We start from the raw sequence: 20,473 nt of genomic DNA, 5'->3' as shown, positions 1-20,473 counted from the left end.
AGTATTTCCTGATGTCCGTACATGGCAACCAACATTTGATTGAATTTATCACCTCATGCCAGACCAGAACCCTGATCCATACTAACATCTGATGTTCTGGCTAAGTGGACAACTTTATTTTGGACGAAAGAGTCTGCTGCTTCTGGCAGAAGGTAATGAACTCAGGATGTTGTTAGTTTTGTGTGTGGGTGTGGGAAAGTGGGTGGGTGGTTGGGTTTTCCATATATCCTGTACCTCCAAATGTTGCCTGGATGCACAACTCAATATTCTCAGGTACCTGAAAGTAACTGAATACTTTCCACAGCAGACTGTATGGCATTGATCCAAAAGCATTAACGAAGTCCAGAAATATCACACAGAGGTCTCTGCCTTCTGTCATTGCTGCCTGAATTGGATGCCAAATCATGCTACTGTGTTTCTAACATCCAGCACATCCTGAGATTCTTATATTCTGCACAGAAATATCTATCAAGCTATATGCCTTCAAAAAGGAGACTAACTTAATTTCTACCACACGAAAGAAGATCTTTCCTGTCACACTAAAAAGACTGAGAGATCAAAATTGGCCTATGAATGAAATTAAAATACCTCCTGTCTGACACCATGTCCTTTTTCCATACAATCACCATAATCTTCCATAGATAGTAGAAAATATCAAGCGATCCTTTATAGTCACGATAAGGTACCCTATTAAAGCCAATACAGTAGTTCTTTGGTAGATCAGTGATATCATAGCCCAGATTTGATCCGCTCGGTGTAAACTGTCAGTCCAGTCTGAGCCACGCTCCTTGGGCGATAATGTAACATGGCAATGCACTGTAGAGAAAATCAGGCACACTTTCAAAATCCACAAATCCACTGGCCGCTACCAAGGCCAAGCCGTAGTAAGCACACAATGGAATCTGCCAATACCGCTCCACACACACCTCCACTCTGGGATTGGCTGGAGGACTACACACCTCTCAGTCCCCTTCAGTGTGGGGGGAGGGGAAAGTCTGTGTGCCCCATGTGATTGTGCCAGGCCCCCAGACTAGATCTGAGTGTTGGCAAGGTAGGCATTTTGAGGACTTAAGGGTAAATCTGGACCACCTTTTGAGAGCAAAGCCTCATTGAGACATTATAGGGCAGAGGTCGCTTTAGCCACTGAGAACATCTGATGCTTGCTTTTTCCCCCGAAAAAAAACGTTGTCTTCCCCATCCCAATATTTTCTCACACGCTACTGCACGATATAGTGTGACACACTATACCCACACATTTTGAAATGGTATGATTCTGGCAGAGTTTCTTTTTGGAATAATTTAATCAGTCAGAATTTCTAGTGGGCCAACACAATTAAATCCTTATGTGATTACTTCTACTTTAGATTTTGTTTCTATTGGTTAATCTGCAACACTGGAACAAACAGGGTTTTCCCTGGCTTGTGTCCTATACAATAGGAATTATGGTTGTAAAACAAATAGGTTTTGTTGTTCTCTCTCCCCCCCCCCCCCCCCCCCCCCGGTGTGGGTTTGTGTTTGGCATTGGATTCAAAGAGTTTAGGCTCAGGGTAAAGGGGTCTCCATGCACTCTTTCATGCCGGGTCGGCTGCTTGTGGCAGAAGGTAATGAGCTCAGGATGTAGTGAGTTTTGTGTGTGGGTGTGGGAGAGTGGGTGGGTGGGTTTTCCATATATCCTGTATTTCCAAGGCAATGAATAGGTCTGAAACACTGTTAACGGAGGGTAAACAAGACCTCTTGTACCTTCAGGTTATGAAGTATCTTGAAGGTCAGAGAGCTTATGGTGCATTTGAAGACAGATTGGTGATAACAGAACCCTCCCCACTGACACTGTCCTCACTGGTTAATGGATATCACTCCGTGAACTCACTGACCACCAAAAACCTGTTGGCCCCATGACCAGAAGATGCGATTGCCATTGACACAACGCTGTTTGGAAACTGTGAGGTGTTCTTGCATACGTTTTATACTGCTGTACCTGAATGTAAGCTGTCTAATTTCAAGTGGTTTTCTCCAGACAACTGACAGTGTGCGTGTTTGTGTGTGTGTGTGTGTGTGTGTGTGTGTGTGTGTGTGAATGAATGTGTTTTTGTGTGTTTGTACGCTTCTGCATGTCTGTGTCCTCATATCCAGGTTCCTCCTGACAGCGGTGGCTCTTCTTTCATTGTACTCCATCCATCTGCTGCTGAAGTCCTCTGGAATCGTGGGTATGTAATTCCAACAAGTACTTTTCATTTGCTTTGAAATAAAGTGGCACCTTTGTGGTTAATTTATTTATATATATCATTTTTGTTTTGTTTAGGGATCCGAGCCTATGAGGAACTGGGCTTTAGGGCTTTTGGCCTACCTGGCAAGTATGCTGCCGGCATAGCCATCACCCTGCAGAACATTGGAGGTGAGGATAGAACCCTCCTCCTCTCTGGCACCACACACTGATGTTTATCACCAGACTGAATGGAAGTAATGTTAGTGTTTAAGAGTAGTCTGGGAATTACACCTGCACGTCATTGACTTTGTTAATATCACTCTTAAACTGAGCTTAATCGCTTCAGCGTGTTGGGCTAGGGCAGCTGCAGGAAGGAGGATTTTTGTGCGATTTCAACTGTTTCTCTATGGAATGACACAACAAGGGGCAAGTTTGACTGTGAAGTGCAAGCGCCTTGCGTTCTAAGTTTTAAAAAAAGTATTTGTTTTCAACAATGGGTCGTTACCCTCACAACTAAGTTTATCCAGTGTACCCCCAATTTTTTTTGTGCTCTCACATTTTAAAATATTACCAATGCACTTTCTTCTTCTTTTTCCCTCTTTGGTGAAATGACATTGACCAATCTTCTTTCTGTTTCTGTCTTTCACTATCACTCTCTGTCATATTGTGTTGTGATTTTAATAGACTGCTAGAATAGTGTTGTGGCTATCTACAACAGTAGTTGCACATCACTTCTAGGACAATGTAACAACGTTTGTTATTACCACTGCCATGCTCTGGTAACTGTATGGTGGCCCTTTGATGAAGAATGTCTACGTCCCTCTTCCCTGACGATCTCTCGCTCCTTCCCAACAGCAATGTCCAGCTACTGTTACATCGTGAAGTCTGAGTTCCCACTGGTCATCCAGGCTTTCCTGAAGGCAGAACCCTCAGCCACGTGAGTAGTCTTACTAGTCCTTCTCATTCAGACAGAGAATGATCACTACCTGATGTGACATACGGTTCCATATTCAGTATCATATGTGTGAGTGAAACTAGTTCACCAAGCCAATTAAGAGTTTAAAAAATTGACACTGAAAACCACACTGCGCAGATGTTAGTCTTTTTCCTGTGTCTGTGACTGCTTTGGGACTATACTCCAGTACAGCTAAGAAAAGCAATGAATAAGGCTCCTTAATAGCAGTACACATTCTCTACAATCAGCACTGCAAGTTTCAGCGGCAGCTTGATGCAACTGAATAAAACCATAATCACACCACCTGCTGTTATTTACGTGGCTGTTTCCTGGAACACTCAATACCAGGGAGGCCTATCCCCCCCGACTTTCAGCACTGCCAGCCAGTCCAGGTATGGTGCCTGTGGGCAAGGCGCTGTGCGTCCGTGCTAGCACAGGCTGGTGTCGACAGGCGCGCTCATAGCTTTCGTTCTCCCTTCACTGCTAACAACTGTGTCAAAATACGGCAGTTGCCATGGTGTCGGTGTGACGTCAGAGGACAAGTGTCGTGTTTCTGTTGCTCTTCTTTGGCATGGTGGAGTGGATTCTTGCCTCTCTGGTTCTCCCTTTCTCTCCCTCTGTTTCTCTCCTTCTCTCTGTGTCTAAAAACAAACCCTGTGAGTACTACCAGGTGGCTCTCCAATCAGTTCTTCTCTTGCCTGGTTGTTTGTGTGTGTGTCACCCGTGTTATTGTTGCTGCCTGACTGTGTGACTGTATGTGTAAAGCTACTTGAGACTACTTGTTCCATGCATTTTTTTGGTCAGTATGCGAGGGTGAATGGGTATGGTGTTGTGATTTAGTATGTGTGTGTGTGTGTGTGTGTGTGTGTGTGTGTGTGTGTGTGTGTGTGTGTGTGTGTGTGTGTGTGTGTGTGTGTGTGTGTGTGTGTGTGTGTGTGTGTGTGTGTATGTGTGTGTGTGTGTGTGTGTGAAGAAGAAACTCTTGGACATGTTAAACTCTTAGAGACAATAATCTGCACAAACTATCTGGATGCTGGTGAAGTCTCATAAGAACGCAGTATTGCCTTTTTATGAGTCTGAAGTCTAGTTACTTGTATCATGGGAGATTGAGTTAAAAAGTTGATTGTATGATCCACTGAATGAGTGTTTGTAAACATGATATCAATGAAAGTATAATGTAGGCCACGTGACAAGCAAGCATGCAAGCACAACACATACACCCCCACACACGCACACACACACACACACACACACACACACACACACACACACACACACACAAACACATCCTGGTGACAGGGTGGCAGCTATCTTAAGTGGTAGCTCTGAGGTCACATTCTCGTGAGACACACACACACGCACGCACACACACACACACACACACACACACACACACACACACACACACACACACACACACACACACACACACACACACACACACACACACACACACAAAACAGTACGCAAAATGTGTACTTGGTGTAGTACTTACAGTACGTGATGAAGACAGTCTTGTGACTCTTAGTGGACTGTAAATGAAGTGACTGCTGGATTGGAATGTCTGTTCTAGCCACCCATTTTGATCCTACAACTCACACATCCCCGCTATAACCTGCTCAGACTGGGAAAGACCACCTAAACAGCTCTCCTTCCACTCTTCCTATGAGCTCTCCGGTTAGCTAGCATGTGTGGTATATGTCGATGTACTGTATATAGAAAGGGCATTCTATGAGCCATTTGATTTATAAAAAATACTTTATAAGTGCCACTGGTTCCAAACATGCATAAAAAAACTACAAACATGTCACCCACTGTAAATGTTGACATGTACATGAACATATATTTATTTAAATACAGTTTGTAGACATTTATCAATTCACATGTTTAGAATGACTATTTTTTCCTGAGATCAACATGGATTGGGCCACAAAATGACGCTCTGTTTAGTCTGAGGCTAGGCGCTGAACACCAGAAACATGAGTAGGATGAGGAAGTGTGTTCCCTCACGTGGATGTTTCCCAGCACTATTTCATAAGGGTCAGTCACAGGACATGCAGCCCATTCACATGTGTGGTGAGGGCGCAAGTGTTTGAAAAAAAACATGTGTGTGTTTACATCAATGCAACCGTGGGTCTATTTCAGAGGGCTCTTTATGAGGCAGACGGCTGCTGTGGCTGGAGGGAGGGGTGTGTCGCTCCCACCAAAGAGCCTCCAGATATAGAGGGAGATAACAGGCAGAATTTGCAGGGCACGTGCCCTAGATGGCACATACACATGCTCATGTGTTGAACTCAGTTTGTAATGTTATTAATGTGATAATGTAATGTTTGTAATTGTAATTTGAGAAAGTCTTGTTTTGAGAGTGCACTCAACCAAGGTCAAATAAGCAAAAGAAAGAGAAAGGATTTAGTAACAGTCAAAAAGCGCAAAGGCGTTTATAGACTTCAGGCGTTCATAGACAGAGTCAGCATTTGCCTAGGCCCAGCGTGCATCAGAGGCCACAGGGTTTCAATGCAGACAGGCTGGGAACAAGGACAGGGGCTGTGTCAGCGTGACCTCAGAGGGGGTTAGCTGGAGTTCCTAATGGGGACATGGTTTTAAATCACTCAGCAGCCGGCTAAATATGCCCACATCCACATGCATACGCACACACAAAACCAGCATCCACACACATACATCCAGCGAACTGCTATTTATATGTGGAAAAGCAGTCACGCAAACACTTAAAGATGCCTCATAAATCAGTCTCTATGTAAGAGTCCTGCCAACAGAGCCCCTGGAAAAGTGCTTAAGTGTATAGGAAAAAGCCCATCACCCCCCCCCCCCCCCCCAAAAAAAAACACAAGTATGTTTTAGTTCAGCTCTTTAAGAGCAATTACCTGTCATTATTACAGACATGAATCTTTTATAGCCAACTAAGGAGATGATGTTGAGGTAGTAGTGCATTTTAAGACTCTCTTTTCTCTCCTCTCTCTTTTTCTGTCTCATTACAGAGAGTGGTATTTAAACGGCAATTACCTTGTGGTAATGGTCAGTTTCATGGTGATCCTACCGCTGGCCTTCATGAAACAGCTTGGTAAGTCAAAAGCATGCCTGCCTACCTTTTTCCTCATCTGCTGACCTCTCTTCTCCTCTTCTGTGAATTGTTTAATGAAATAACATCATCTGTGTTTACCTTTGCACAGGTTACTTGGGCTACACCAGTGGCTTCTCCCTCAGCTGCATGGTCTTCTTCCTCTCTGCAGTAAGTTCACACACACACACACACACACACACACACACACACACACACACACACACCACACACACACACACACACACACACACACACACACACACACACACACACACACACACACACAGTGAGACAAGCACACTTACAGTGTGACTACATATGCTAAGAAGAAACTCTGACAAAGCCCTATTTAAAAAAAAAAAAAAAAAAAAAGGGGGAACGACTCATGGAAAAATTGGCTTTAATCTTCCACCCTTGAATCCCTTATCTATGATAAGTAGCTAAGTGGCTGCCCATGTTTCAGTTCAGGCTGTTTTCTGCAGTTGACATCAGCCCCTGGGCCAAAGCAAAATATTCTCAGTATCTCACCCACGCACAGAAGATCATATTGGGCATGGGGTGTAGGAGGGCCTTGGCTTGATGTGAGAATAGGCTGGTAAAGGATTATGGGCGCTAGAATCAGACTTCAAAGTGAGCTCCGTGCCACTCTACCGCTGTGGGAATGGATTTCATAAGAATGCCTGGCTACGGTTGCGGAGGTGTTTATTACACACTTGCCACGCTATATGTGTTTATTTGTTTTGACATCTGTTAAAACGAATAGCCTTTTAATAGTTTCAGATTTACAACTGCCTTCCGCCCAGCTCAATTTAGCCCAGCAGTTTCGACCAGTCAGTTGCATCGATCAGTCTGTCTGCTCTCGCACTCATTCTATTTTCCTTTCCTCCTCTTCTGCTTCTTCTTTTTCCCCCTTGTCCTCTCCCCCATCTTTACCATCGTCACAGGTCATCTACAAGAAGTTCCAGATCCCCTGCCCCTTCGAGGAGTACACAGCCAATGCCACGGCCGCTCACATGCTCTCCAACATCTCATTAGTCGACCACAGCCACTCCTACCACAACGGGCTCGTGGAGGACGACACCCACTGCGGCCCTCGCATGTTCACGATGAACTCACAGGTACAGAAAGGCTCATCGCCATGACAACAAGGCACATCGATAAGCTTCCATAACAACAATGAACTGAACCGTGGAGAATGAACAGTGCCATGAGACAAAGATGAGCCATACATTAGCATCTGCATGTGTTGCTGTGGCAACAGCCGCTCTGTGGATCAGCGCAGGCAGAGTGGCTGCTCGTTTTACATCTGCATAAATTCATTGAGCGGATGCTCTCCACCGAAGCAGTCCACAAGCAGAGGTAGCATATACTAGACTACAGCTAGACTATAAAGTGCTAAAAAAGCGTGCAAATTACTGACAGCAGAAAATGTCAATCTGCTATTGGCGAATTAATTCCCTCTATGACTGCTGCAAAACCTTAATCTCGGCCGTGGCATCAGGGTAATTCAGTGCATATTAATCCATGCAATTGTGTCACAATCAAAAGTGTTATCATACAGCCCAGAGTCATAGTGGTAATCCACACGCCTCATGTGGTTTTCATATTCTCTTCATGTCAGCGACTTTTCGGGTTTATAACCTCAGTGAGCTCCCCTTTAAAGTCAATAGCTCCATGGGAGGTTTGAAGCTGTGGGATTTGTTGTGTTTAATATTGGATAAATAAACACAGGCATATGACACTGAGTTAGAGAAGGGTTTAGTCCCAGTTACATGGATTAGGAATATCAAAGGATTAGGGTCAGTAATATAAGCAACCTCAGTCACAGTGACTGGAGAGAGGGTGTGTGTGGTGCTACATATGACATTACATAGACAGCTGATTTTATTTGACTGAAAGCTAAGACTATTTGGCAGATCTGATTTATTTGTGTGTTTGTGTGTGTGTGTGTTGTTGTTGTCCATCTGTGTACCTACAGACAGCCTACACCATCCCCATCCTGGCGTTTGCCTTCGTGTGCCACCCCGAGGTGCTGCCCATCTACACAGAGCTGCGCAAGTGAGGAACACCCTTAGCCCTTACGCACTCATCACAACATAATTACTGTGCCTTCCAAAGCCTGACATTTACCCTTTCATCTTTGACCCCAGCCCCACCCATAAGCGGATGCAGCACGTGTCCAACCTCTCCATCCTCATCATGTACACCATTTACTTCCTGGCTGCACTCTTTGGCTACCTGACCTTCTACGGTGAACCTTCACCTTTGACCTTCTCTGTTCCTTGTTGTGAACTTGTACACGTGGCATCTCAGTCAGTCTAGCTGGAGCCATGATATCAAGTGGTGTGTCACTGCACTCGACAGGAGACTTGAGGAAATGATTTGTAATGCTATGTCTTGTATTATAATATATAGTTTTAAAATGGAAGGATTAAATGTGACCTCACCATGGATAGTGCTGTTTTTGTTTATTTTTTAGCATATAATTCAAGTGTCACCTCACATGATGATAACACATCCAAAAACATCTTGTAAAGATGGCTAGACAGATTCCAATAAGCTATGGAAGTTTTCAATCCATGCAAAATAATAATAAGATATTTTTGACACCTTCAGGCAATGTGGAGCCAGAGCTGCTGCACACTTACAGCCGCATTGACCCCTATGACACGCTGATCCTGTGCGTCCGATTGGCTGTGCTCACTGCTGTCACTCTGACTGTGCCAATCGTGTTGTTCCCGGTGAGTGTGCCCACCCCTTAATTTAGAGAAAGCTAAATGAGTTTAAAAGATATTCTCTGTAGAGATGATGATGATGATAAAGACAATGATGTTTTGAGGAAAGGCAGTTCTAGTGATCGTCATGTCAGTGCAGTAATGATGTCCCTGGCTCATGCTGACTCGACTTAATTGGCCTATTAGGCCATCTAGTTTCCTACCATGAGGTATCTGAACTGCTGCTCTGTGTTCTCTGTCTTTCTCTTCCTTTCTTTCTTCTGTCCCTCCTTTTTTCTTCCCGTTCCCATCTATCTCTCTCTCCATCATACTCTTTCCTTTCCTTTCTTACCTATTCTCATGAATTCTCTCTCCTCCCCCCTCATTCTTTTTCTCATTCTTTCTCTACCTTCTCTCTGGTTCTTCTGCTCTCAGGTACGTAGGGCCATCCAGCTGATGCTCTTCCCTACAAGTGCCTTCAGCTGGGTCCGTCACATTGCCATCGCTGTCATCCTCCTCACCTTAATCAACATGCTCGTAATTTTCGCGCCCAACATACTGGGGATCTTTGGTTTCATCGGTAGGTCATGACACTCTCTCCCACACAGACAGACAGACAGACAGACACACACACACACACACACACACACACATACAGTATATATGCATATATAGAATCAGCATATTGCATTACTGGTGTAGGTGTTAAGCCTGTCCACTGCATCAGGTGTGTGTTTTTCCTGCCCTGTGTGAGGCTCACGTGGCTGTGATCTTGCTCTGGGGTGAGTCTCTCTTGGGACACTGGCAGCCACCGTGATTACCCGTTCTCACTCCCTCCCTTTGGCCTTGACTAGACGAGAGCACGGCCTGTTTGTGCAGATAACCCTGCACAGGTTGAGTCAATATTTTTTTAGCTACCATCCGCCCACATAAAGGGGCAAGCTTTAGGGTAGAAGTGCTCAAAGTTCGGAAAGTATTATAATAAAAATGGTCTGTCCGGCACTGGTGGAGCGAATCTGTGTATATCCAGTAATGTGGGGGCTGTCTGTAATACACCAACATTAGTGACATATTAAACAGTTTCTAATCAGTCAGTCAAACTGAGTAGATATCCTTATAACTTTATTGATATTAACAATTATTATAATCATTTTTTGTGTACTGAATTATTTCAAAAGCCTGAAGCAGTTTTACCTTTGACATTGTCGCTTTGACCACAGCATACCAGTGCCAGTGTCTTACAGGAAAGTATGTCTGCAGCAACATTTATATTCACAAAAGTCACATTGTTGTGTCACTGCAGGTTTGTCATTGTGGTCTAGGAAGTCTTCATATAGTGTGACCTTATTACCTTTCTCCTCTTCCAGGTGCCACGTCTGCTCCATGCCTGATCTTTATCTTCCCCGCCGTCTTCTACATCCGCATCGTCCCCAAAGACAAAGAACCCATGAACTCCACCCCAAAGATTGTGGTGAGGAACAACATATCTTTTCTCACTCTTTATCCACTCTCTTGGTCTTTCCTACCTCTCACTCTCTGTCTCTCTCTCAGTATTGACTATGAAGCATTCAATAATTATTAACAAAAGTTAGCCATTTCCTAGCTGAAAATAGAAGGGTATGATTATTAGAACAATAAGACATATTGTTATGTTTCAGCATAAGATGATGTTCTCAAACTGCTGTCTCTCTCTCTCTCTCTCTCTCTCTGACTCTCTGTCTCTCTGTCTCTCTGTTGTGTAGGCGGCGTGTTTTGCTGTACTTGGTTTCCTCTTCATGTCCATGAGCTTGAGCTTCATCATAATTGACTGGACAACAGGCAGCAGCAATGCTGGAGGCGGCCACTAGGGGAAGGGTGTGTGCATGAACTATACAACTGATTGTGAGATAGTGTGAATGTGTTTATGTGGTTTTGTGTGAGAGAGAGTGAGAGAGAGAGTGTGTGTCGGGGTGTAAGTGTGCCTGTGTGTGTGCAGTGTCTGGGTCAGGGAGAGTCCAGCAGAAAGGAACCAGGGATGTGGGGTTTGAGAATCTAACTTGTCATGGTTTTTACTATTAGCTCATAGAAATGCTCTCTCCACCAAAACATTATAAAGAGAACATTAGGCCTACAGATCTCCAGTAGGCTCAATCCACTATCAAGTCCAGACTTTGACAGACAGTTAGAAGAGAACCAGTAAATGCTAATCTTACAGGTTTTGGATTATTTTCTGTCAAACTTGGGTCAACACTCACTACACTGCAGTATTTAGGTGTGGCGGAAGAATTGAATATCACAAAAACTTAAAACAAACAAATGGCTACCTCCCTAGAGCTCAAAATCAGAGTGGATGCTACAGCTTTACATTGACCAACCCCTACATTAAAACAAAGCTTCCCAGTAGAGAATGAAGCTGGACTGGATGATAATGTCAATTCTGAAGTTGCTGCTCTGGTCTGCAGCTCATTGACAACCTTAGGTTGTCCCTAGGAGAGAAACTGGTTTATTATTCACTGTATACCGATTCACCCTTTGCCAACCCCATTCTCTATGTTATATCCTCTGGACCCAACCCCACATCTAACCTGTGGGTATACATATGCATGAACTACAGCTAGCACTGCACCCTCCCACAGCAGAAACTTTAGTAGAATTTTGTACACTTATTTTTGGTAGGGAAACACATATTATTATTCAATGTGTGTATGTATGTATGTATGTATGTATGTAGTGTTAGGTACTTATATGTATATATGCACACAGACACACATACACAAAGAAGCTCAAGTTACATGTTATTTTATTATTTCCGAATTGGAACTAATGTGATTTTTTTAACTGAATAGTGGCTCAATGAATGTCATTGGACGGAAAAGGGAGGAGGGAGATGTTGTCAGTCTTTTCAGATATTGTCCTGCTATGACAGTTAAATGGAGTAACAGTATTGGTACTACTGTTAGCATCTAAGCATTACGTGCCAAAGCCAGCATTGAACTGTCACAGATCGAGCTGGGACCTTGGCCCCCGCTCTTCTATGAGTACAAAATAAAACTATTCACTAACGCTAGAGAAAAAATAAATGACAGCATCAAAACCATAATATCTATATTTATTTTAATATGTATCAAGTGTTTTTAATTTTGCAAGACATGTTATATGTATTTCAGTGAATAGTGTGTAAAGAGTACTTTATGATCAGACACTTTATGATCAGGTTCTTGATCATCTATTCCAGTGCCTAGTGTGTATATTGTGTAGAGGCAAGAGAGAGTATGATAATCACTTTTGTGCAAGACAACAGTTTCAGAAAAACAGGCATAATCTAGAGCCTTAATGATTGACCCCTTAAAGCAGGGGTTGTCAACCGGGGGTCCGTGGCCCCATTGAATTTTTTTATTTTTATAAATTCGCTTTGATATTTCAACACATTTCCAGATTACGCGGAATATGTGCGCGGGGGAGGGGGTGTGGTGACGGCGGTTAGTGATCTACCCTTATAACTGCACATATTTAAGTGTTAAAGGCAGAATATCTGTGCAGGGGGAGGGGGCGTGTCTGCGGCGGTTACAAACACACATGCGCATGCAGGCACATCAGTGGGCCGCAAATTATTTTCTAGTCAGAATGGTGGTCCCTGGGACAAAACCAGTTTAAAACCCCTGCCTTAAAGCCTTCAATTGTTTTTGCAGGTTAAAGGGTTTGGCTTCAGTATGCACCCAGCCCTTTCTCCCATAAAGGCTTTTTTCTTAGTAAAGATGTTCGATTAAATACCTCTAGATTTCTGAAGATGCCTCTTTTCTGAGTGTTGTGGCAGATATGTTGAGGTGCTCGGGCAGGTGGGTGTGGATCACCAGCAGACTGCTGAGTCACCTGAGAGAGGCACCAGTCCACGCTCAAGCCCTCTCACCTGTGAGTGTTCGTTTGGAGCAGGTGGAATGCTCCAAATTCAGTTTTCTTTTCTATGTATTTTTTTAAGATGCAAAAATCATTGCCCCAGAAGTGGATTATTCATTCAAGACAGTTAGCCGATGAATTTTGTATTCCTTTGTGTCCTTTGTCTCGATGTAAACCCACACACACCTCACTCCTCTTGCCACCTGCACAGGCCCAGATCTAGAAAGCCTAGATTAGGGAGAGGGATTCGAAATTTGAAGTGGTGGGCACCTTTTCACATAGTGGACTACACTACAGTGTAGGGCTGTGCTCCTAGTTGTAATGTACGACTGATCTGGATATTCTTACACAAAACCACTCATAGACATACATACAGTTGCACTCAAAATGATCTGCTCATGAGGAGTAGGCTATGATTCTGATAGAGAAGTGTGAGCACTCACTTGAGCCTCAAAATAGTGACTTTTGGGAGTTCATATGTTTGAAGTATTCTTGAACCCAACATTATGTTCTTAAAGCCATCCCTCTAAACAGGAAATAATTATTTATGAATGTTCACTCATTTTTCTTGCAGATCACTTCCAGTGTCTGTGAAACCTTTTGTGTCTTTCATGCTCATGTTTAAGATTTACCCACATATTGCAGGGCATTCCAAAAGCTAAATTTTTTATAAGTACTTCATGGTGTATTTTGAGGTATGCTTTGAATAATTGTCCTGTTGTAGAAACTTGTGTCTTGTAGGGTTCAGTGTTTTTTCAGACTACTTGACATTGCACCCTGAAATGTAGTGGTTTCCACACTTCCCTTTATTCATACAATGTTTGATGTGCCACTGGCTACCAGAAAAACCCACAACAGAATAAATCCACTCACCCTTAATAGTTGTGAAGGGCTTCGTTTCATCAACTGCTGCTCTTTTTTCCACACACCTCTTTGGTGAATATGGCCAAACAACACAATTATAACTTCATCTGTTTGCACAGCTTTTTCCCAAAATGACTTGGCTTATCTAGATTTTGTTTTGCATTGACTTACTTCAAACTCTGAGGCCAATGTCAAGTTTTTGCCTAGCTGCAGCAGTGTCAGGGCCGGCCCAGAGAGTAAGGCTCTGCAATCAAACGTATGGGCAACCTCTGATGCCATGGCAGTGCCCACGATAGGTTACAGTATTACCTGAGAGCAGAGAAGTGAAAAATTCGACACAGTCAAGTCAACTAGATGTTACAGCTGTCACAACTGGTATCCGGGTGGAGCTATTGAAACACTTGACAGGAGCTGAATATTGGTCATGTCATGTCAACTTGTCATGTCAGTGTAACCATCGCAACGTAACTCTACAACACACACTACTGCGTTGCAATGATTTGCAACAATACTCTTTGTGAGGAACACAAAACATGATTAGAACAAAAATGATTCTTAAATCAAAGAACTACTCACAGAAATGGTAACCATCAGTTCATAAATACGTTCATTCTCTCTCTCAGTATGTTTTAATTTGACACTTGACCTTGATCTTAATCTGTACCCAGAAGCATCACAATGTGTCATTTGTATGGTTCATTCTGAAAGTGCTGAAGGTAAATGTAGAATTCATATGTTTGTTATGGAACCTCTGTGCCTGGTTGGTACAGAAGCTCTCAATACTAAAATCAAACGTCAGTGTCCCATTTCAGTGCCTGAGATTCATTCGCACAATAATTGCATGTAACGTTCAGGAGACGATATGATGAAAAATGTTTTGTATGTCAGTCAAAGTTCTTGAAACACTATTTGGATATTTGATTGCTGTACAACGAAATTTATGTATATTTGTATTCTCTCAAATGTCTCATTGCTGCTCAGTGCTGCCACTCCTTGGTGGCTGTTGTTTTGTTAATCCAATCATAAAAACATGAGTCCTTCATGGAACTTCAGTCATTACCTCATGTTGTAATCAGTTATGACCAGCCTTCAGTGATGGTTATCCTCACCGGTGCCAACAATTCAACTTCCTCCGGTTTACTTTTAGTTTCCTTTATTCCCCACATTTTTCTTTTCAGAACATAGATGTACACTCTAAATATTTGTCTTTTTTTGTTGTCTCATTGATCTCATGTATGTACAAGATTTGATAATTGATAAAAAACAAAAAAAAATCTAGATGAATACAGACTTTGTTTTATGGATCTTTGGGTTCCTTTTGTGGCATACATAAATTATGTCTGATGTATATAAAGACTACCAACTTCTATATTTCATGAATATTTAGCTTGAATAGTGTAAATAGAAGTTTTAGTTTGACAGTAAAAACAAAAGTGTTTGTTTTTAAAAACCCTTACGTGTTCAGTCTTGTTTTGTGACTTGCACCCTCTTAGGCTTTTGTTGCTCGATAAGGTTTCTGATTTAATTTGGTAAATCCAGCAACATTATTTTGTCTACCTCCTGGTAAGTATTCTAATTACAAGATGATTCAGCACGTGTGCAGGGCAGAATGACCCAATTCGAATTCACAAACACTAAAGCAAGAGTAGCCTGACCGTGACCTCTGTGATTCATATTGAAGTGGGAGACGATCCCTTACCAGTCATCTAACCTACGGCAATACTGATCCTAGTCATGGATAGAGGCCAGATGATTAGAAAGAGATGTGTTAATGTTAACGTTGTATTGAAGCAACGTTCTGACTATGACATTTGTTTACTCTAGCATCTTCCATCAAATTAGAGCTGGAGAAAAAATACCTTTGTAGGAAGTCCACAGCCAAGCGCTTCTCAGCTGGCGTTGAGTGAAACACTAGAGGGAGGCACAGCCCCATTCCTAAAATCACGTAAAGCAATGGCATTCTGATGAAAGCCTGTATCAGAATAGGTCGCATCTGTAGCCTATTACACTTTCACTCCTAATGCCTAGGTAACCCTCGCCATAAGCAGCGCAAAGTAGCTCACAAACAACGGTCTAGCAGAGTAAGAACACTCCTGGCCCCAGGAGAAAATTTGACACCTGCGTGGAATAGGCAACCTTAACGAGTTTCCAGTGCGCTACAAAAATACTACATTTCCCAGGATTCTGTGGAAGAGTGACTACTAGCTAGCTGGTCATGAAGCTCTGTGAATCTTCACCACGGAGTGCACTGTACTGTTTATGAGCCAACTTCTCACAGCGGACAGCAGGCGTGGCAACGTGTAACAGTTCGTTTAATCAAACCGCGTTTAACCAGCTAACGCAAACACACATGTGTTCAAGGTGATGACTCACCGGAAAGAAGAGGGTCGTTAAACGCACACAACATCGTGCCAGTGGTTCTAATCAACATTCACACGGCGAAGTCAGCAGCTGGATTCCTGTCGACGCGCTACATTGTTTGCGACTTCGTTTCGTCCCAGAGATTGCGTTTGAGAAGACCAGCTATTACCTGTATGGTAGGCCTACCTAGATGACCCGAGGCATGGTTCATCATTAATTACCCCATGTCAACAGACTAGGCTACTGGAAGGATCTAAATGGGTTATATTTGTGTCTATTAACGTTAATTGGTTAATGTCAGGTGACATGGACTGTTGGTTAGTGTAACTACATTGCAAAGTGGATTCTCTGAGAGATTCAGCCACCAGAATTGAATAGCTTACTTTGATAACTCCCACTTTATTCGTAGCTTAGGCTACGTGGTGTGAATTCGGAACTCGACTCGGTGTCCAGTAAGAAGTGGAAAGCCTGTGTAGTAGAGTATCTGGTACCTTCTTTTCAATTGCGCAAGGTTCAGGTGTGCGCTTCACTATTGGGAAGCCATGGGCTGCACGGTGAGCGCCGAGGACAAGCTGGCTGCCGAGCGATCCAAAATGATCGACAAGAACCTTCGGGACGACGGGGAGAAGGCTGCGAGGGAGGTGAAACTGCTCTTGTTAGGTACGTCTTTTGGTCAAATGAATGGAAAGCCGACTGTCTCATGTAACGGAATGTTGTGGTTATGCAGTTGCGCTAGCCACGCTGCATGTGTCTGGTTGGCTCAGCTGTCATCTTGCTTGATTTTTTATTAACTCTGCAGGGCACATTTCTGTTCTTAGCATACTTGGTTACATAAACACATCATTCACATTCAGTTGACTATTTGATAAGTAAAGACCGTTCGTGTCCTTTTAGTCTTAGATAAACCAAGTCTGAGTATTTGCCACTTGCATCCAACGGACCCGATGCCACATTATATTACCAGCGGTAGTAGATTTTAGTTTACAGTTATTTGAGATTTTCAAGGGAGAGAAGTGGTAACAATTATGGGGAACTTTCCTTTTGGATCAAGCTACATTCAATTCCGCTTTCTACGGTGTCATTACGCCAAAATAAGCTCTAGTCTCTCGCTCTCTCTCTGAGCACTGAGCAATGTGCTTCACTCACTGAACTACACTTGTAGGCTCTACCAAACATCGAACATTAGCATGGTAGCGCACCAAATTAGCAATCTTTTGGTGTATGATCATCTTTTGACTCACATGCACTTTCAGCTTGTTAGCGGGGCAACTGCCCGTAATCCTGAAAGTAGAAGCTATGCCTTGTCATGCCACACGATGACTCTCACTGAAGACCGTACAAATTAAGTCGCCTACATAACAAACCAGTAAAACGTTGAATTGTGTAGTGTATTGAAGATGCTGGTGAATAGCAAAGGAAATACACTTACAGACAGGTAAAAATGAAAAGGTGTTCCTCTGAGAACAAATACATGAACGTGAAATATTGCCCCTAATTACTCATGGATTTATATTAAGATTCAACATCACCTCCACTGAGACGTTCTTCAGACATGAGCTGATCACCAAAACACAAGTTAAAAAAATACTTTCTTGCAGTGCACATGCAAAAGTGTACACAAGGTATTGTTTTGGTTTTATGGCTGCAGTAAAGCAGCTCTTATCTCTAGTAGTGGAGAAGACAAGGCAAAGTCTTGAAAGTATTCCTCTAACAACATCAAGAGTCTACTACTCTGGATAAGTAGGCCATTGCCTTCCATGAAAGAAAAGTGCTGACAGAATACTTTATTAGTATGCTTGTTTTGTAAATCAGGTCTGCTGTAAGGTGAAGTATAGAGGAGCCACAATCGAACTATCTGTAAGATCCTGTTAATGGATGCAGAATCTACTGTGGCCTCTGCAGCTCTTCTGGCTGTAGGCTGTAAGGTTGCTAGCCCATCTTGTGAGCCACTGAAAGATTGATGGTCAGCAAAGGCAAACAGCGTGCCACACCACAATGTCTTAAGATTAACGGCTAGTCTAGCCACAGGAAGGTGCTTTTCATTCCATACGTCCAGATGCTGCTCTTACGGTGAATGAGTTCCAGAATTGGGGTTGAAACACATTTAGGTTTCTTTCTATTTTCTATATAAGTCATTATTTAATGGTGGCTGTCTGGTGAGCCTGTGTTTGCTCAAGTGGCCCAGGCTTTTATAAGGGTGTGTGAGTGTCTTGATTTGTAGACGTTGAGTTTGTGTGATTTTTTTGCTTCAGTTAAAACCTGGTGCAAATATCATTTGAAAGTTGTCTCTGAGTCGCCTCAAAGCATTTACAAGATCTGACTATCCTGTGTGTTTTTTTCTTGTTTCCTCGTAAATTCTGGTGGTCACTGTAATGAAGAATGTGTCCTTCACGGCAGAGATTTAATTTATTTGAGTGCATACACGATCTGTTTGACTCATCCTTAAACCAATCTAATACAATCCAAAACGAGAGAGAGAGATTGTTCTGTAAAACGGAGGATTGAGGGCACTTGTGCTGAAAGCAAATACTTAATTAACACATTACACACAATGGCATGCGAGTGATAATTTAAGAGCATTCAACAAGACTACTTGATTAGTCATTTGGGTACCGCTGATTATGTGATAACCCTGTGTGGAAAGATACCCAAAGTGCAACCTTCACGGATGCATCACGTTGTAAATTTCATTCTATACAAATTGGGATTTACAAAGTGATTCAATGTCGATGCCCATATTACAGTCTGTGCCGAAGACGTCAGGTACGGAAGTGAGTAGAGTCAGCTGAGGAAGCAGGTGGTGAGGAGTGTGAAGGGGGGTACAAACGGCTGATACGGTTGTGGGGGGTAGGTAGAAGGTAATGGTGTCAAAATGAATTGTCATTCATGCACATTAAAGTTGGCTTGTGCCGTGCAAGTGCAATCACAGCTCATTGGCACAGTTGGCCCGCACTGAGCTCAGGAGTGACAGAATGTGCCTGGAAAGCGCTCCGACCAGAAGCGCAACACTAGGTCCGACCAGATGTGTCCCAGGATTTGAACAGCCTTGTGCTGTGTGGGCTCTGCCCAGGCCTGGGTGGGCATCAAGAGGGCAGGCTGATTGACAGCAGCAGGAGGAGGAGAATGAAAAGAGACAAAGCGCTTTCACAGTCATGGCAGATCCGCTGACCAGATGGATGGATTGATTGTTGGCAAGGGTGACCTCAACACTGTGACTAACTGGTGGTTGTGGAGGCGTGGGCATGAGCTGGCAGTTTTTTGGGGCGAGAGCCTGCTCATGGAAGGTTATTGGTGGAAAAAAAGGGTTGCTGTAAAGCTATCGTTTATGTTGGTGTCATTCGTTAGATAGATAGTTACATAGTTCTCGTGTATGTTTATGGTGATATAATTGAAATTTAAACATTTGTCTAACATTTAATTTTTTTTACTGGGGTTGCCATCTGATATTTGGAGCAAAAACAACTAAATTGTGAGCAGATTTTGAGAGCTATTTTTCCGTATTATTCTCGTCTCTCTTTTCATGCCCACACTCGTCTCCCAACAGATTTCAGGCTCAGATTGACTGCGCTCGTTTGGCTGGGGGGGATTTAAGGCTACAGCACTCCCTCTGTCTTACTGGTTGAATGCATCCAAACAATTGCTCACACACCAAAAAACATAATACATATCGAAAAGATACAGTGGAAAGTGCAGCGTCTCCTGGAGATTACCTCTGGGTAACAGCATGAAATAAAGGGATGAAAGAAAACGTGCTTTTAATAGGGAAGAGAGCCCTGGCTTGTCTCATGGCCGGAGGCACTGATTATATCACAGGGTCGGCTGCACGCTCAAGCTGGGCTCAGGAAGATGGGAGAGTTAGGAATTGGGCTGTTAAGCACAGGGTACGGGAAGAGGCAGTCTATCTACCCTCCAGCCTTCACACACACACACACACACACGTCCTTGCATGCACCTGCACACTTGCGCTCATATAGAAACAAGTACAAACATTCTCATGAAAGAGCAAATATATATTTGAAAGGCCGGCACACTCAGAAGAGCATGCGTACGTACATATATACAGTGCACACGCTGATTCACAGGGCTCACAAGATTGATATATTTATGCAGTCGGGAAAACACACACACTAGGTGTGAAAGACAAAATTAGTTTTGTGGTTCTTGACATAAACAATTCTTAAATTGTCACCCTGATGAAACACAACACACACACACACACACACACACACACACACACACACACACACACACACACACACACACACACACACACACACACACTCCCTCTGTGGAATCCCCTGCTCAGGTTAGGCCTTTAGGAATGCAGGGAGTTTTGCTGCATAGACATGTTGAGGCCAAACAGGAGTTTCAGGCAGCTGATCCAGATGTGAGAAACGTAAGATCACAGGGGGGCTTGGCGTGGT

At 43.2% G+C, this 20,473-nt stretch overlaps 2 protein-coding genes across 6 annotated transcripts in view; both read left to right on the top strand.

The window, feature by feature from the left end:
- slc38a3b (solute carrier family 38 member 3b) overlaps window positions 1-15,140 on the top strand; it is a 39,189-nt gene extending 24,049 nt beyond the window's left edge. For 3 of the 4 annotated variants that reach the window (XM_080846410.1, XM_080846409.1, XM_080846408.1), the window contains 12 exons: window positions 2,131-2,204; window positions 2,300-2,392; window positions 3,059-3,140; window positions 6,155-6,237; window positions 6,347-6,405; window positions 7,182-7,355; window positions 8,216-8,295; window positions 8,388-8,488; window positions 8,854-8,978; window positions 9,387-9,531; window positions 10,319-10,422; window positions 10,694-15,140. In XM_080846410.1, coding sequence (XP_080702536.1) covers window positions 2,131-2,204; window positions 2,300-2,392; window positions 3,059-3,140; window positions 6,155-6,237; window positions 6,347-6,405; window positions 7,182-7,355; window positions 8,216-8,295; window positions 8,388-8,488; window positions 8,854-8,978; window positions 9,387-9,531; window positions 10,319-10,422; window positions 10,694-10,798 — 1,225 coding nt within the window. In that variant the 3' untranslated portion in view covers window positions 10,799-15,140. Of the gene's footprint in view, window positions 1-1,760; window positions 1,945-2,130; window positions 2,205-2,299; window positions 2,393-3,058; window positions 3,141-6,154; window positions 6,238-6,346; window positions 6,406-7,181; window positions 7,356-8,215; window positions 8,296-8,387; window positions 8,489-8,853; window positions 8,979-9,386; window positions 9,532-10,318; window positions 10,423-10,693 lie in introns of those variants that run through there. The other variant, XM_080846411.1, reaches the window with a different exon arrangement.
- Window positions 15,141-16,088: 948 nt separating this feature from the next.
- Window positions 16,089-20,473, top strand: part of gnai2b (guanine nucleotide binding protein (G protein), alpha inhibiting activity polypeptide 2b) — a 41,372-nt gene continuing 36,987 nt past the window's right edge. The window contains exons 1-2 of one of the 2 annotated variants that reach the window (XM_080845542.1): window positions 16,089-16,225; window positions 16,561-16,709. In XM_080845542.1, coding sequence (XP_080701668.1) covers window positions 16,592-16,709 — 118 coding nt within the window. In that variant the 5' untranslated portion in view covers window positions 16,089-16,225; window positions 16,561-16,591. Of the gene's footprint in view, window positions 16,710-20,473 lie in introns of both variants that reach the window. The other variant, XM_080845541.1, reaches the window with a different exon arrangement.

This window comes from Sprattus sprattus (assembly GCF_963457725.1).
Source record: "Sprattus sprattus genome assembly, chromosome: 10".
Classification (NCBI taxonomy): Eukaryota; Metazoa; Chordata; class Actinopteri; order Clupeiformes; family Clupeidae; genus Sprattus; species Sprattus sprattus.
Note: the sequence above shows the minus strand (reverse complement) of the source record. Positions and strands in the feature narration are given on the sequence as shown.